The sequence below is a fragment of the Rhinatrema bivittatum genome, chromosome 5 (assembly GCF_901001135.1).
Source record: "Rhinatrema bivittatum chromosome 5, aRhiBiv1.1, whole genome shotgun sequence".
NCBI lineage: Eukaryota > Metazoa > Chordata > Amphibia > Gymnophiona > Rhinatrematidae > Rhinatrema > Rhinatrema bivittatum.
Window position 1 is genome coordinate 42,040,677 of NC_042619.1, and position 15,445 is coordinate 42,056,121.

A 15,445-nucleotide genomic window follows, 5' to 3' on the forward strand; every position below is an offset into this window, starting at 1 on the left:
AAAGCCTTACCGCATGTGAAAACACCTTATAGCATTTTGATAAATGACCATATTAGTTGGCTAATGGCAATTTTTAATGCTAGTTGGGTAACTTTACATGCTTAAGTCTAACCTTCCTAAATTTGGAATGCCATATTTTGGCCATCTAGATTTAGACAGTTTCATCCAAATTTAGGCACATAAAGGATAACAAGTGCTACAGTAAGTTGTGTTGATGATTCAGTCTGGTCAAGTCTGAAATAAAATTGGGTTCACAGTGCACAGCTTTAGTAATCCAGATGACAAATAGTAATACCTTGAATCCATTAGGTATTGTATCTTTCCATCGTTATAACTGAAAATTCTTTTATTTTCCTGCAATGCTGGACCTGTGAGGAGCAACAGTTTAAAATAATGTTGCAAATGATTCTGCAAGAATTGTGTCTGATGGTTTCATGGCCATTCAGATTCAGTGTGCCAAGTAGTTTGACTCTTATTTATTTTACAATATCTCTAGTCCAGTGATCCTAATTTCTACCCGCAGATTACAAATAAAAAGTAGAAAATTTAAACAATCAAATACATAATAAAAATAAAATAGTATGGCTTTTTGCATGGAAGTAATGAAATATGCAAAAATAATGGCTTAGAAGTAACATTTTAAATTTATGCAAGTTGAGTATTGCCATCCCTAGTTACCCTTTATTGATGGGTCATTCTTTCTTTGTTCCAAAAGTTAAAGCCTTGGTTCATGAATTTAAAACTTTTGCAGGAGAAGTAGGTATTGTAGAGCTGAGTAGCTGGGATGGATGGACAGAGTAGCTAGGCAGTATGGGCTTTTTTCACTGTCACATTTCTATATTTCTTTTTTTTTTTCCTTTTGTGCTATTTGAACACATTTTCTTCTTAATGGTGAGGGATTGAGATGTGTAAATTAGATTGAACTAGTAATGAGACTTGCTGGGTTTTTTTTCAAGTTTTATGTAATAGTTATCACTGAGGTTTAATAAAACATTTAAAGAAAAAAAAAAAAGAAGTGGTACTATATTAAAGGCCTCTTAATACAGGTCTTGGGTAGTCACCAGTAAAATCAGTAATAAGTCTTGTGTGACATGTATCTTTGGGTCTAACCTGAAGCATGCTATATAACTTTCCATTCAATAATCATTTTCTTCTCAGAACACCATATTTTAGACTCTGGCTCTCTCTGCATGGGAGTGGATTGCTTTGGCATTAACATTACCATTGCACCATAATAAAGTAGTGGTTACAGTGAACAAAAGCATCATAGGAGCATACAACATGATTTAATACTGGGTTAACTCTCAATCAGCTTTGAAAACATACAGAGGTGTTTGGCATCAGAACCACATCTTAAGGACTCAATTTAATTGGGTTTTTCATCCAATCTATTCCTCTGGAAATAAACCAGACTCAAAAGCCTTTTTGGTGCATAAAACTCTTACAGAATACACAAAATATCAAGGCAGGCAGCATGAATAAAAACTGTACTAATATCTATACATATATCTATTATGTTTTTGTTTTTTTTTACAGCACACCAAAGTTTACTGTAAATGGCAAAGGAAATTATGTACAGTAATATTTTAATTGCACTTATCTGTGGCATTGTTCTTTCCCTGTGATTTTTTATTTTAATGAAACTTTAGAAATGAAAGAGAAGCTCATGATTGGCAGGGTGGGTAGGGGCATTTAATGACCTGGTCATGAGGCATACAATTATCCCACAACCTGTCAGGAAATGCCCTGTGTCAAAGGTCAGTACTGCTATCATGATAAAATCTGCTCCTGTCCCAACTTCATGAACAATTGATAAGGCTGGGTTTCTCAAACAGGGCATTTCCGGAGAGCTGATGCTTGATGTGCCAGCCAGCAGATTGCTCATGAAGAAATTAAACATTAACATTAATTCATTGTTTCAAATACTGCACTCCTTTTCCACCAATGATGGCACTCATTTTAAAGCTTACTGTCTGAAACTAATGGTGTGGATCTGACTTCTGAGACATTTTTTATTCTTGCCTTAAGGTCCTACCCTCGGCTCTCTGCTTTTCTACAAGAATGCACTTAGAGCCCAGTTCAATCTATTTACACAGCAGTGTACTGAAACTTTGGACCTTGATAAAAGCCTGAATCAGTCTATCCAAGCTGGGCCTTTCCATTGAGCAAAATCCTGATGGGCTGCCAAAATATCTTGAATAGTGCTGGAGTAGGTGCTGGTATGCTGTGGAGTGCTGGCAGCCTGAGACTGCAGGGTGCTATTAATCTTAGCTCTAAGAACAATGAGGATGAAAAAGAGAAAGATTTTTTTTTTTTATACATCTTGAATCACCATGGTTTCCTCTGGCCATCCGTAGTTATCTATAGTAAAGGAGTCATAGTCAGGGCTGTAGATAAGAGACCTGACAAAGCTCTCCTTGTCTTCTGGTTCAGGATACCACGAAGCCAGGTCATTTCTGTAAGCATAGTCAACAATCTGAAATCAAAGCACAAACTGCCTTTTAGGAAATAAACACACAAAAACTGATACAGTATTGATTGCATACTCCCCGGCCCTAAGCAGGCTGATTGATATGTAGCAGAATCTCTCTTAGTCACTTTAAGACTGTAGCCCTCTATTAGACATGCACACCTTATTGCCCGACCCCCCAAAACTAATTGATATGTAACAAAACTGCTCTCAGTCATTTTAATTACTTCATCCCTGCATTGCACCTTTTTGTGTGCCTTATTCAAACCTGGTTATACTACCTAATGCATCTGCTCTGTAGACTCAAACTTAGAACATGCTTTGTGCTCTTTAATGGGAAAAGTAGACAATAAATGGTGATGATGATGATGATTATGATGGTGATACATCTGTAATGCAGGTGAACACTGGACTGTCCAACCCTTTCTTTCCCTTCTTGAAGACATGATCTCCAACTTATGTCACTCCGCTTTATAAACTTCAATGTCTTGGTTCTCATGGATATAAAAAATAGTTCATTACATTCAGTGATCATCCTAATTCTGTATGAATCACCATAAAATTGCCCTTGGAATTAAATAAATGGCTATGTGAAGAGACTTCCTCTCTTTAAGGGTTCCAGAATATTAAACAAACAAATATTTTGAGGTCCATATTCAGACACAGAGTGGATAGCAAAATTAATTGGATAAACCTATCCCCAGCTAACTTTGGAGATATGTATGTAATAGTGCAGCTGCACTATTGAATATAGCCGGCTAACTTTAGGACAGGTCTTTGATCCAACCAAACTCAACGCCTCCCTGTTAAGGCCCGACAGCTAAATTCTAGCCAGTTATCTTATTAGCCAGCTAGAATTTAGCTGGATAAGTGACCAAACTTTTGAATATGGAACTCTTAATGTCATCTTCTTTTCATTGTAAGGTCAATTCCCTTTCTTTTGCTTCTCTGGTTGGGAAACTGGACAAGAAGGCACCCAGTCTTCTCTGGTCTCCCATTTTCATTCTGTCAACATGGTTGTGGCAGACAACAAGAATCTCTGCAAGGCAGGGGCTGGATAGGAAGCCTTCTATCAGGTTGAGCCTCATGTCCTAGCATTTGTCAGCAGGGGGTGCCCAGAGGGCATATACTGGTCAGTTTCTCCTCCAAAGGACCTGAATGTATCCATAACATTGCAAATCCCACTTGATAAGACCCTCTCTTGCTGCTTGAATAGCATTGCCCTATTATTTTTAATATTTACTTGCAGCCACTTGCCATTCAGAGTTTTTAAATTGAATGCCACATTTTTGCAGACGGCATTCAACTCTGTGTAAGGATAGGGAGCATCAATATACCTGGGAGCTCCCTGGACTTGGCCCAGAGACTCCTGAATTTTAAACAAATTGCTGGGTCTCTGGATTAACACCCAAAAACTCTGGGTGCCCTGCTGCTGAAGGCTGTCCAGAAGAAAAAGTGGCTGGAGCAGCACAGACCCTGCACAGCAAGAAGACAACAAGAAGGCATGGCAGCTCCCACAGCAGGAGAGGGCGAGGAAAAGCATCTACCCCCATGCTGTGGTAGGAAGAAATGAGCAGTATCAGCTCTTCTGAGCAGATGCCGGCAAAGAGCAGCAGCATCTGGAAAATGAAACAGACAGGAAGGCCTGATATTGCAGGAGGAGGAAGAGGAGGAGCATTGGACCCACAAGCCTGGGGAAAGAGGCGGCGGCTGTGGCTGATTGAGATTAAGGTGAGAAAAAAAGAATGCAAGTGTGTATGTGAGAAGAGGGAGAGGAGTGAGTGGATTAATGGGCAGCATGACCTGATGTTGCAGAAGGAGGAAGAGGAGGACCATTGGTCCTGCAACCCATAAGGACATTGAAAACATAAGAATTGCCATACTGAGTCAGACCAAGGGTCCATCAAGCCCAGTATCCTGTTTCCAATAGTGGCCAATCCAAGTCACAAGTAATTGGCAAGTACCCAAACATTAAATAAATCTCAAGCTACTATTGCTTAACAATTAATAGTACTTTATGGATTTTTCCTTTAGGAACTTATAAAAACCTTTTTTAAACCCAGCTACACTAACTGCTATAACCACATCCTCTGGCAATGAATTCCAGAGCTTAACTATGTGCTGAGTGAAAACATTTTATCCCAGGACAAGCAGGATGCTAGTCCTCACATATGGGTGACATCGGTAATGGAGCCCTATCACGGAAAACTTTCTGTCAAAGTTTCTAAAAAGCTTTCACTGACACTGGCACACTGAGTGCACTGAGCATGCTCAGCATGCTATGATCCCTGCGTCCACAGGGGTCTCCCCTTCAGTCTTCTTTTTTCCGCTCTGCTGTAAGCATAGCGATTAGGAGCTCTGTGAGAAATTCTAACACTTTTTTCCTCATGGAAAGATTTACATTTTTACTTCACAAACACTTTTCCCTGCACGGGTCTCCCTCCGCATTGGTTTAATCGACGTTCGGTGAGTACTATGCCATATTTTTTCGGTCGGTTCCTGTCACCTTTCTGGCTGCCAACTGACTGCGGCCTTCCCTCTCCCTATTTTTTCAGATAGTCACACACAGCCTGCAAGTGTCCCTCTGTGACCCTCTGCTTGGCTATTAGCGCTAGTGGGACAGGGACTTCCACAGTTACTGGTGCCGCCACTGCCCCGGTAGATTCAGGTCCTTTATTTTCCTCAGTACCTTCGCGCAGTAGATACCCCATCGCTACTGTCAGTACCCCCCCTTCAGACCACCCTGCGTTTTTAGATGCCACAGGCACCCCTGCTCATGCGGTACCCTGATGCCATCCTCCCTTCATAGTTTCTATCAGTGCCATCTATGTTTTATCCATGGCACTGATTTATTTCCTTAACTTTTATCGGTGCTATCGTTGCCCAGATGGATGCCATCGGTGGATGCCTTGTCTCGTCGCTGACATCCATACTCGGGTCGATGCCACCGCTACCCGGGGCACTTCCATCGCTGTTGGGGTCATTTCCATCAATGCCATCCTTTTATTATGGATGCCATCGATGCCCAGGACCTTTTCATCTATTCCATCGATGGGCATCCATCCCAATGCCATTTCCATCGATGGGCATCCATCCCAATGCCAATTCCATGCATGGCATCGATCCCAATGCCAATTCCATCGATGAAATCCATGTCAACATTGATTCCATCGGGGCCCATGTCCGTGGCATAACTGCCATGATCATCATTGTTGCCAGAGTTGATCCAATCGATACCGTCTATGCCCGTGGCCGTACCGCAGATATTGTCAGCGCCGGCCTCCATACATCGATGATCTCGACACCCACGTCGTTCCCATCGGCATCTTCTACATTTTTATGGATGCGGTCATTGACTCTGTCAATGCCCATATCATTTTTCCGAAACCAGCGATGTTTTCGATTACCGTCAATGCCGACATAACACCGCCACATAATGCCCTTGCCTTATTAAAGCCCCATATCAGGAGCAGAGCAGGCATGCTGACAGCCATTATCGATCGCCATCCAGGACAGTGAGGGGTTTCTACCCATAAAGATTCAATTATGCATTTAGTCTCATGCAGGATCTTTATCCTTGTCCATTCTGGACATAAATCACCACCCCGCCACTACGATGCTCCTCAGTGATTGCGATATAATTTGTACCCCAGTATAGCACTATCCCATTGGTTATCCTCTTTCCACCATGTCTTTGAGATGACAATTAAGTCTATGTCATCATTCACTGCTATATACTCTAATTCTCCCATCTTACTTCTTAGGCTTCTGGCATTAGCATACAAACATTTCAAAGTGTGGGGGGTTTTTTGTATTTACATTCTGCTTTTCAGTTGACAGGGATAAATTGGAATCTTTTAGCTCAGGTGAGTTTTTAATTATAGGCACTTTCTTATTATTGGAACCTCTCTGTTGGGATGCCCTAACGTTAATGCTTCATTAGTATCCTTTGAAGATACCTCCCTCTGAACAATGCACTGCTGAGTGACTGTCGGCTTTCCCCTTTGATTTAGTTTAAAAGCTTGCCGGGTTCTTATGGCCTGGATTGGCCACTGTTGGAAACAGGATGCTGGGCTTGATGGACCCTTGGTCTGACCCAGTATGGCATGTTCTTATCTCCTTTTTGATATCATCTCATATTTCCTCACAAAGTCTCTTATCAGTCAGCAATGAATTGTTCAGCCTCCAGAATCTCTGGCCTATCATTCTTCAATAACCAAAAATTCCCATAAATGGAGGCATGGTCCGACCATGAAATCAGACCTTTACCACTCAAAGTAAACCCTTGGACCCAGAATTTATCTGCAAGTAGCATATTTATTCTTGAATAAGAACTATGTACCCTGGAGTAGAAGGTATACTCTCTCCCCGTGGGATCCAAAATCCGCCAAATATCTTGGAGGTCCCACGATTCTTGGAAAAACCTCAATCTAGTTCTCTGTGCTTTTAGACCATCCCCATGTATAGGTGAATTATCAATATTAGGGTTAGATGAGAGATTAAAGTCCCCACCCACCAATACGTGACCCTGAATAAAATCATTCAAATCTCACAAAAAATGCCCTTTGGATGGCATTGGGGGCATAAACATTTATTAAAGTGACTAGGGTAGAATATATCTTAACCAATAGCGTTTTGTACCTTCCCTCCCTATCTTTCCTACTATCCAAGACTTCAAATTTAAATCTTTAGAAAACATTATACCTCCCCCCCCCCCCCCTTTTTTTCCTTTTGCTAAGTACTGGTGACTAGGATGATGTATGGAAAAGTTCTTTTCCTCAGTAATCGTTCATCTTTTTTTTTTTTTTTTTTAATAAAATGTGTCTTTGAAGAAGAAGCACTTTATGCCTGGCCTCCTCAAATAATAATTGCCTCTTTTGAGGAATATTAAGCCCTTTCACATTTATCAATACAATTGTAATATTAGCCATATTTTGCCAGAAAAAAACCCCATAAAGAAAACATTGTCAGCCAACTCACCTGTCAAGGTAAATTGAATCTGGGACACTCAAAGCTCACTTGGCCCTTCCCCCCAACCCAGAAAAACCCCATTCAACAAGCAAAAACACATGTGATAGCAAATGTATCACACACACAAAACAAGAAAAATGATGCCTCCTGTTTTGGCATAATCATCACTAACTTATACTGTGGCTATAAGAATACAGTAACCATACAAAAATCAGCATATCCAACACTGGCTTGTAGGAATTATGCAATGAATAACTAGAACCAAGAACATGCTGGTAACATGTTCATGTTCGTCAGCTTGATGAGGGAGATCCCCGCTAGAGTCTCTCCGCAAGCGTTTGTTCCCCCCCCCCCCCTTGCCGATATGCTGACATCGGGTCATTTCCTTACGAGGGCCAGGGCGAAGATCCACACTAACCTTCTTGATATTAATACCCTTCTGATGTAAAAAGCCTTCTGCAGCCTCCAGTGTGTGGGCAGTAAATGATTGTCCACTAATAGTAAAAGAAATGCCAAATGGATACAACCACTTATATCTGATGTTACCAGAGCGCAGAGAGCCTGTAATATACTTCATGTGCTGTCGTCATTGCAAGGTAATAGCAGAAATATTGAAAATCTGTAGCTTAATTCCTTGCCATGAAATCATTCCCATATTTCTTGCTTTTTGCATTCTGTCTTTTACCGGGAAATCATGCAGGCAGGCTATATCCCTAGGTCTGTTAGGCGCTCTCCCCAGGGATCTAACAGCCCTCTAAATCTTAACTTCTACTACATCAGGATCAGAGGATTCAAAATTCAGAATAACTTTGCAGATATCTTGACCCAGTTTACTGTAATCAGTCATCTTCTTGCTAGTGGTCACGTTGGCGCACAGGGTCAGTGAGTTGCACGCCTTACTTATCCACCCCTATATGAGGTTCTACCATGACAGGGCGGTTCTGCACACACACCCTATGTTCCTGCCAAAGGTGGTTACAGACTTCCATCTTAACCAGTCTGTTGTCCTACCTACCTTCTTTCTCCAGCCTCATACCAGTCCGGGACAGAGGGTGCTGCACACACTGGATTGTAAGAGAGCCCTGGCCTTCTACCTGGACCGTACAGCAGGCCACAGGCTGTACACCCAGCTGTTTATCTCGTTTGACCTCAACTGGCTGGGCAAGGCTGTTACTAAGCAGACTTTTCACCTGGCTAGCAGACTGTATCTCTTTCTGCTATGACCAGGTGGGGCTGCACCTAGAGGGCCACACTACGGCACACTCTGTAAGGGCCATGGTGGCATATGTGGCCACCTGCGTGCAGTTCCTTTGGGAGAGATCTGCAGGGCTGCAATGTGGAGTTCTCTCCATGCTTTCGCTGCGCACTATTGTCTGGACAGGGATGGCCAGCGGGATAGTAGATTCGGCCAATCTGTCCTGAGAAACCTTTCAGCTGTGAAACCAACTCTTGCACTGTAGGCCCCTGGTTTTTAATTCAGGCTGTCCCCGCTATTACCAACAGCACCTCTGTTGTTGTGTCTGTTGGCACCTGGTTTAGTGCTGTTGGTCCCACCGGTTCTGGTCCACCCTGTAGTTAGGGATTCATCCATGTTTGAGGACTACCGTCCTGCTTGTCCTAGGAGAAAGCACAGTTGCTTACCTGTAACAGGTGTTTTCCTGGGACAGTCTTCACGAAACCCGCCCGCCACCCCGCAGAGTTGGGTTCTCCTGATTGGTTTGTTCTTTTATTGTATTTATTTACACGACTGAAGAGAGATAGTGGCATGCTGGGCATGCTCAGTGTGCCAGCCACACCTTTGTGTGAAATAAAATCATTTCCTTTATTAATACACTACAGAAAATTTGGTCTGAATCCTAAAGAAGAAAACCAAAGCATGAAATACCCTTACTTTAACAGCAATTTTCAAGGACAAATCCCTAATGGTGCTCAGTGGAGGGTAGAGTCGTCCTTCTGCCAGATGCTCAGGTGTCACTTCCTCAGCAATTGCCTAATGGGAAGAAGAGGAAAATCAAAGGTTTAATTCCATGAATGTGTCAATGGGAATGTAGAAGTCATAAAACACAGTTTTTTCATTTTAGCTGGTTTGTTAATTTTAGATCAAAATCTGCTTTTATTTTGGTAAATGCGAGGAAGCGTGGTTTGGCTGCTATAGAGCCTGGGAGATGCAGTTCATGGACACTGTGGACACTCCACTATCACTTTGTACCTCAGTTTACCCAACTATAGTCTTAATAACCATTCTGAGAATAGTGGACCTGCAGAAAAATGGCTTCTCCAGGGACAAGCAGGATGTGAGAGTTCTCAAATGTGGCTCATCAGACCGAACCCTGGTCAGAAGCAATGACTTCACAGCTTCTAGAGCTTTGCAGGACTGTTTCGCATCATGGACTTTGTGCAGAGACTCTCATTTTTGTTTCACTCTTAAAATAAAAGTTAAGTTACTGCTAAACACATTTTCCAACATTTTTTCCAAATGGGCCCCCCCCCCCCCGGGTGACACGTGTTGCGCTCCATCTGATGATGTCTCCCACATGTGAGGACTACCATCCTGCTTGTCCTAGGTGAATGCAACAGTCTCTAAGAATCCAATTCACAGCCTCCAGTACAACTCAGGTGACCCACGAAGATAAGGCTTATTTATTTATTTTTATTTATTTAAGTGTTTCTTACCCACCCCTCCAGACAAGTGTGGGGCAGGCTACAAGTAAACATACATAACAATTAACAATAAAATGACTTCTCCCATCCTGTGGTATCAGCAATTTTAAAGGAGTTGAACCAGAGAATCCAGGAAGTGTTGGAGCACAACTTGCTTGTTTTACTGCAGTGGCATTTACAGCATCGACATCAATGCAGACTTCCATCCAGTCCATTCTGGAAACTCAGTGCACTCACAGTAATGGCCTTAATATCGACAACCAGAAGGGAAATGTTATTGATGCTACCCATACCGTTGTCTACCTTCAGTAAAACAGGAGAAGAAACTTTGGGATATACTGGAGTCTATCGCCCCCTCCTCTAGCTCAGGTCTTTTCACAGGTCCTAGTAGAAAGACAAGTGCCTGCTCCGGCCACATCACTGATCCAGCCACTGGATTCAGAGTTCGAGCATGCCTGGAGATATGATTATGGTTCTGAGGATTTCTCTTTACAAGAAGAGTCCAAAGTTCTCTCCCTCTGACCCCTTGTCTCCACAGGCAAGGAAAAGGTGTCCATCTGCAGGCCTCTCTTTCTCAGATTTTATGATGGAAATGTTCAAGGACATTCAATTTCATCTGGCAGAGGCAGCAGATCAAGGATGAAATGTTGGATATCCTCCAATTTCTCAATTTCCCTTAGCAGTGTCTTCCATGATATTCTTAAAGGTACAGACGAGAATGTGGGAGACCCTCCCCCTATCTATGGATCCACTTAAGAAGAGTCATGCAATATATCATGTCTAGAAAACTCCTGGATCCAAATAGCTTCCACACCATTCTATAGTAGTCAAATCAGCTCTCAAGAAAACCAAGAGGTCCAAGACACACTTCTCACTGCCCCAGGAGAGAGACTTGTACCCTTGACACTCTTGGCAAAAAGTTGTTACCAGAATACCATCCTATCAGCTTTTCATGAGTCAGGGAGAAGGTCGGGGTTTTCTTGTATTGTCTTCTCAGATAGTCAAAAGGCATCTGATGACTAAATAACACTAATGGAAAAGGTTAGAAGTGTGGAAATATGGATCCATTCAACCTATGATGTTTTTCAGACAGCATTGAATGCTTATAGAATTGAGGTTCATAGACTCTCATAGCTACAAGGACTGCCAATATGGCCTGAAAGAAAAATAACCTCTTCGGAGATAATGTTGAGGAAGCAGTAGATCAAATAAAAAAAAACGTCTCCATGCTTCACACTCTACAGTCAGTATTGACCAGCCCTCCACGTCATCCAGGAGGTACACAAGTGGAATGCCCAGGAGATGCTTCTGCCCTCTATAGAGGTATTATCCTTTGCCCCTTGTTCCTGTCAACAACAGACTCCTCACTCTTGACCCAGGCAGCAGAGGAGCCAAAAACCATGAACTGCAGTATATCTTGTGTTGTATTATGTGGTTGTTTAATATGCCTGTTTTTAACTGTAACTGTAACTGTAAATAATTAAATAACTGTAAATAATTATTGTTGCAACAGGCAGAATATACATTTTTAAATAAAGTTACCTGTAGAAAGCATTTTCTGAGCAGGATATAAATCTTCAGATAGCCCACCCATCTTCCTAAGAAGCTGACTTCATTTAGTCTAATTATAGTACTGACAGGGTCCCTGCACAACATCAATGACACAGGACAGTCCTGAATATCCTTAGTAGAGCTCTGAAGCTGGGAAATCAATGCTTCTGAACAGGTCTCTGTGTGGCACCAAGTATCATTTGCAGCTACCTGGGGATTTTTTTTTTTGTGTTCTAGAAGGGATTTAAGTAGGAAGATATCCCCCAGCTTCCATACAGTGAAGAGTCCTATGGTGTCCTCATCTAAGACCCGTTCTCCTCTTCATCTTAAAGTAGGCATGCAGAGATGAGATGGATCACAATAAAAGCCAGTAAGGGAGGGGAGGGTGGTCCTGAGGAGCAGGGTGAAGGAAGAGAAAGTAAAAGCAGAGATACCAATATAGCCATTATTAATACATCACAAATCAGGTTGTATTAAAAACAAAGCCTTATTTTTCCATTTTAAAATAAAATCTTATTTCAATTGAAATGAAAAGATGCTAACTTTTATTAACTGCAGCACAGAGTCTGCTCCAGTACTTTACTATACTCAATTTTTATAGTGCGAGCTCTGATAGGTAGACGCTCATTTATAACATCTAGGAAGAAACAGAATTTTTGCACAGAAGCAGAATATTTCAAAAATCAATTCTATAATAATACAAGACCTCAGCTGTAGTGAGGAAGATGTCTTCAGAGATATGTCGAACTCCACAGGCGATTATTCCAAGGGCCACCCCAGGAAACACATAGGCATTATTTCCTTGGCCAGGGAAGAAGGTCTGCCCATTTGACAGGGTCACCTTAGGAAATGGACTCCCACTTGCAAATATACCTCGACCCTACCAACAAAAAAACAAAAAAAAAATACTGTTTAAGAGAGCCTTGGATCTTACTCAATGAATTGGTAGCTTAGGGTGAGCATAGCAAACCATGACCGAGGCTAACATCCAAATGGAACTTAGATAAGTAATTTATCCTGCTAAATTTTTAGCTAGAGAAGTTGTGAGCAGGCACTGGGCGTAACGGGGTGGCACTACTTAGCCACGTAAGTTATCTGGCTAAGTAGCAATATTGAGACTTAGCCGGATAAGTTATCCTTCTAGGTTAGAATTGAGCAGGTCTAACTTAGACAAATAAGACTTATCCAGCTAAGTAGAGATTTATCTGGGAATATTCAGCTACTTAGACAGGATATTCAGCTACATGGCTAGGTTAGCCAGATAAGTCTATCCAGCTAACTTAGATAAACGGCTATGGTTTGAATATCTACCCCAACAATGTGTGCCTGATACTGATAATAGAATTTAGCTCCTTAAACCAAGTGAGATTATGGAAGTGCTGTAGCTTCTTGGGGTGAGTGGCTACAGCAGTGAAAGTACTCAATCTTGAAGGGCATTCAGATTAAATGAGGCTAAGGCACATTATGGATCTCTGTGGGGATTATGGAGAATGGCTGAGATATCCACTGAAATCTTGCCTACCACTTCAGACCACCAGCTAATATTTTATGAAGTCAATAATTTAGGAAGACATCCTTGTCCATGTTCAAGGCTTACACTGGTTAGAGTAGCCAGTGGGAGAGATGAATGACTGCAAACCACATGTTCTAACTTAATAATCAGCACATAAGCTACACAGCTTCACATACAAAATTGGGATATCCTCTCTCAAATAGAAGAGTTCAGGTTTCATGCATAAACTGAATTAATTAGCTTTGCTGCTTTCCTATGAAAGCGTAGGAGCATTATGTCAGAAGATAAAGAAAGAGTGACAATACTTGCTATTCTGAAGCAGATGACTATGATTGTCAAGTTATCAATGCATAAAGCCATTGCTAAAGGATGTGCACTCTAATCCTAGGAAATGTACATTTCCAGAGTCCTACTTTACTAACACTCATCAAAAATTAATTGTTGATATCAGAAAGACAACAAGTTACTGACACTCTTTACAATAGTTTCCCTAGATGTTATCCTCGGGAATAACCCAATCCTTTCCCCACCCATTGCAAAAAAAATATAAATAGCAACTAAAACTGTAAAACAAAAGATCTCAATATTTGATTTGGGGAATAATTTTTTTCCCTTACTACAAAATTGGCTTCTCCTTACTACAAAATTTTGCCTTCTCCTAGATTAACAAGTAGTTTGGCAAACAGAAGAAGGCTGGTCTTCTTTCAAACTAACCAACTACATCTACTTTGTTATGCACTGTTAATGTTTTGGGCCTCCTCTTCCATGCCGCGGTAGAAGGGCAATGCAGAGTCTCGTACATACTGCATGTTACCTCTGTCAGCTGATAGCACTGTTCAGCCGTGCATTCTGCTTTGCTTGTGGGGTTACTCAGGGCAAAGACAATTGGCCGGTCATTGAAAGAAGCCATGTCTTTCAGAATCTGCTCTGTAAAGGCTCCGCCAATGGCTGCCACACCTGAAAAGAGAAAAAGAAACTTGTCTTTACCCTTAATTTATGTCGTACAGAGCACATCACCAATCAGGCAACACTGAATCTTGGAACCCATTACTTTGAAGGGGAATTTTGTAGAATGTGACACACACAACTCTTCAATTGGTAATGACGTGCGGCTGAAGGCTGATTAAAGGCATTGCAGATCTTTAGTAATGTATTCAGATTATTATTCAGTGATTTGCACTGTGTTAGCACATTAATGGTTTTACTGCATAAACCACTCACTTTCTGCCTCTGTACTGGAAGTACTCTAGTGGTTACAGCACTTTGAAGGGGGTCTGGCCCAATGGCAAGTGCTGTGCACCTCCATGAGGAAAATCCCCAGTTTGACTCCAGGATTGGGTCTTCCACACCCTGGGTCAGCAGGGGGAAGTAGAGTCATGGTCAGCAGTAAGGGTGACACTTGGTGGTTGGCTTTAGAGCCCATGATACAAGGTTCCAGAAAGAACCTTGATGCATGGGCTCTCAATCCCAGGACCTTTGCTACAGTGACCAGACTAGGAACAGTGGGAGGATAGGTCTATTAAAATAGGGAAAAAATCCTTTGGTAGTTGCAAATGGAGGCTGAAGATGCCAGGATCTCAGCACTGGTTCTGACTTAGCTGGAAAGAAAAGGAGGAACTATCGCTGCTTTAAAAAATGTAATTAATTTTAAAAAATCTTTGAATGTGTGGATAAAGGCAAGATAGCCGATATAGTGTATCTGAATTTTCAGAAAGCATTTGACAATTCAGGAAATTAAAAAATCATGGGACAGGAAACAAGATCCTATTCTGGACTGGTAACTGGTTAAAGGATAGGACTAAATGGTCAATGTTCTCAACAGAAAGAGGTAAATAATGGAGAGCTCCAGTTTTACCACATTCATTAATGGTCTGGAAAAGGGAGCAGTGAGTGAGGTGATCAAATCTACACATGACACAGAATTATTCACAGTAATGAAAACAAAAGCAGACTGAGCAATTACAGGAGAATCTTGCAAGACTGGAGGAGTGGACAAGTGTCAAGTGACACACACAGGGAAAATAATTTCATTTAATTTATTTATGTACCACAACTATCAGACTTACAAAAGCTGCCCAAGACGGTTTATAGCAAGAGTAAAAATAACATATATTAACATTTTTAAAAATACATTTTCTACCCAATCCCACCCCATCTCTCCCTATTACAAAAAGAAAAAGGAAAAAAGAATATGGAAAAGAGAGGAATAAAAAATAAAAAGATAGACCAAAATTGACAATTTTTCTCCATCCCATCCTCCTCCATATTCTCCTTTCTCC

The 15,445-nt window shown here is 41.5% G+C and overlaps 1 protein-coding gene across 1 annotated transcript in view; it reads right to left on the reverse strand.

Moving 5' to 3' along the window:
- Positions 1 to 780: 780 nt before the first annotated feature.
- The window catches only part of ME3 (malic enzyme 3), a 289,196-nt gene continuing 274,531 nt past the window's right edge, over positions 781 to 15,445 (reverse strand). Inside the window, exons 12-15 of the mRNA XM_029602267.1 lie at positions 13,981 to 14,123; positions 12,360 to 12,533; positions 9,333 to 9,431; positions 781 to 2,476 (exon numbers count right to left, since the gene is read on the reverse strand). Coding sequence (XP_029458127.1) covers positions 2,315 to 2,476; positions 9,333 to 9,431; positions 12,360 to 12,533; positions 13,981 to 14,123 — 578 coding nt within the window. The 3' untranslated portion in view covers positions 781 to 2,314. The remainder of the gene's footprint in view (positions 2,477 to 9,332; positions 9,432 to 12,359; positions 12,534 to 13,980; positions 14,124 to 15,445) is intronic.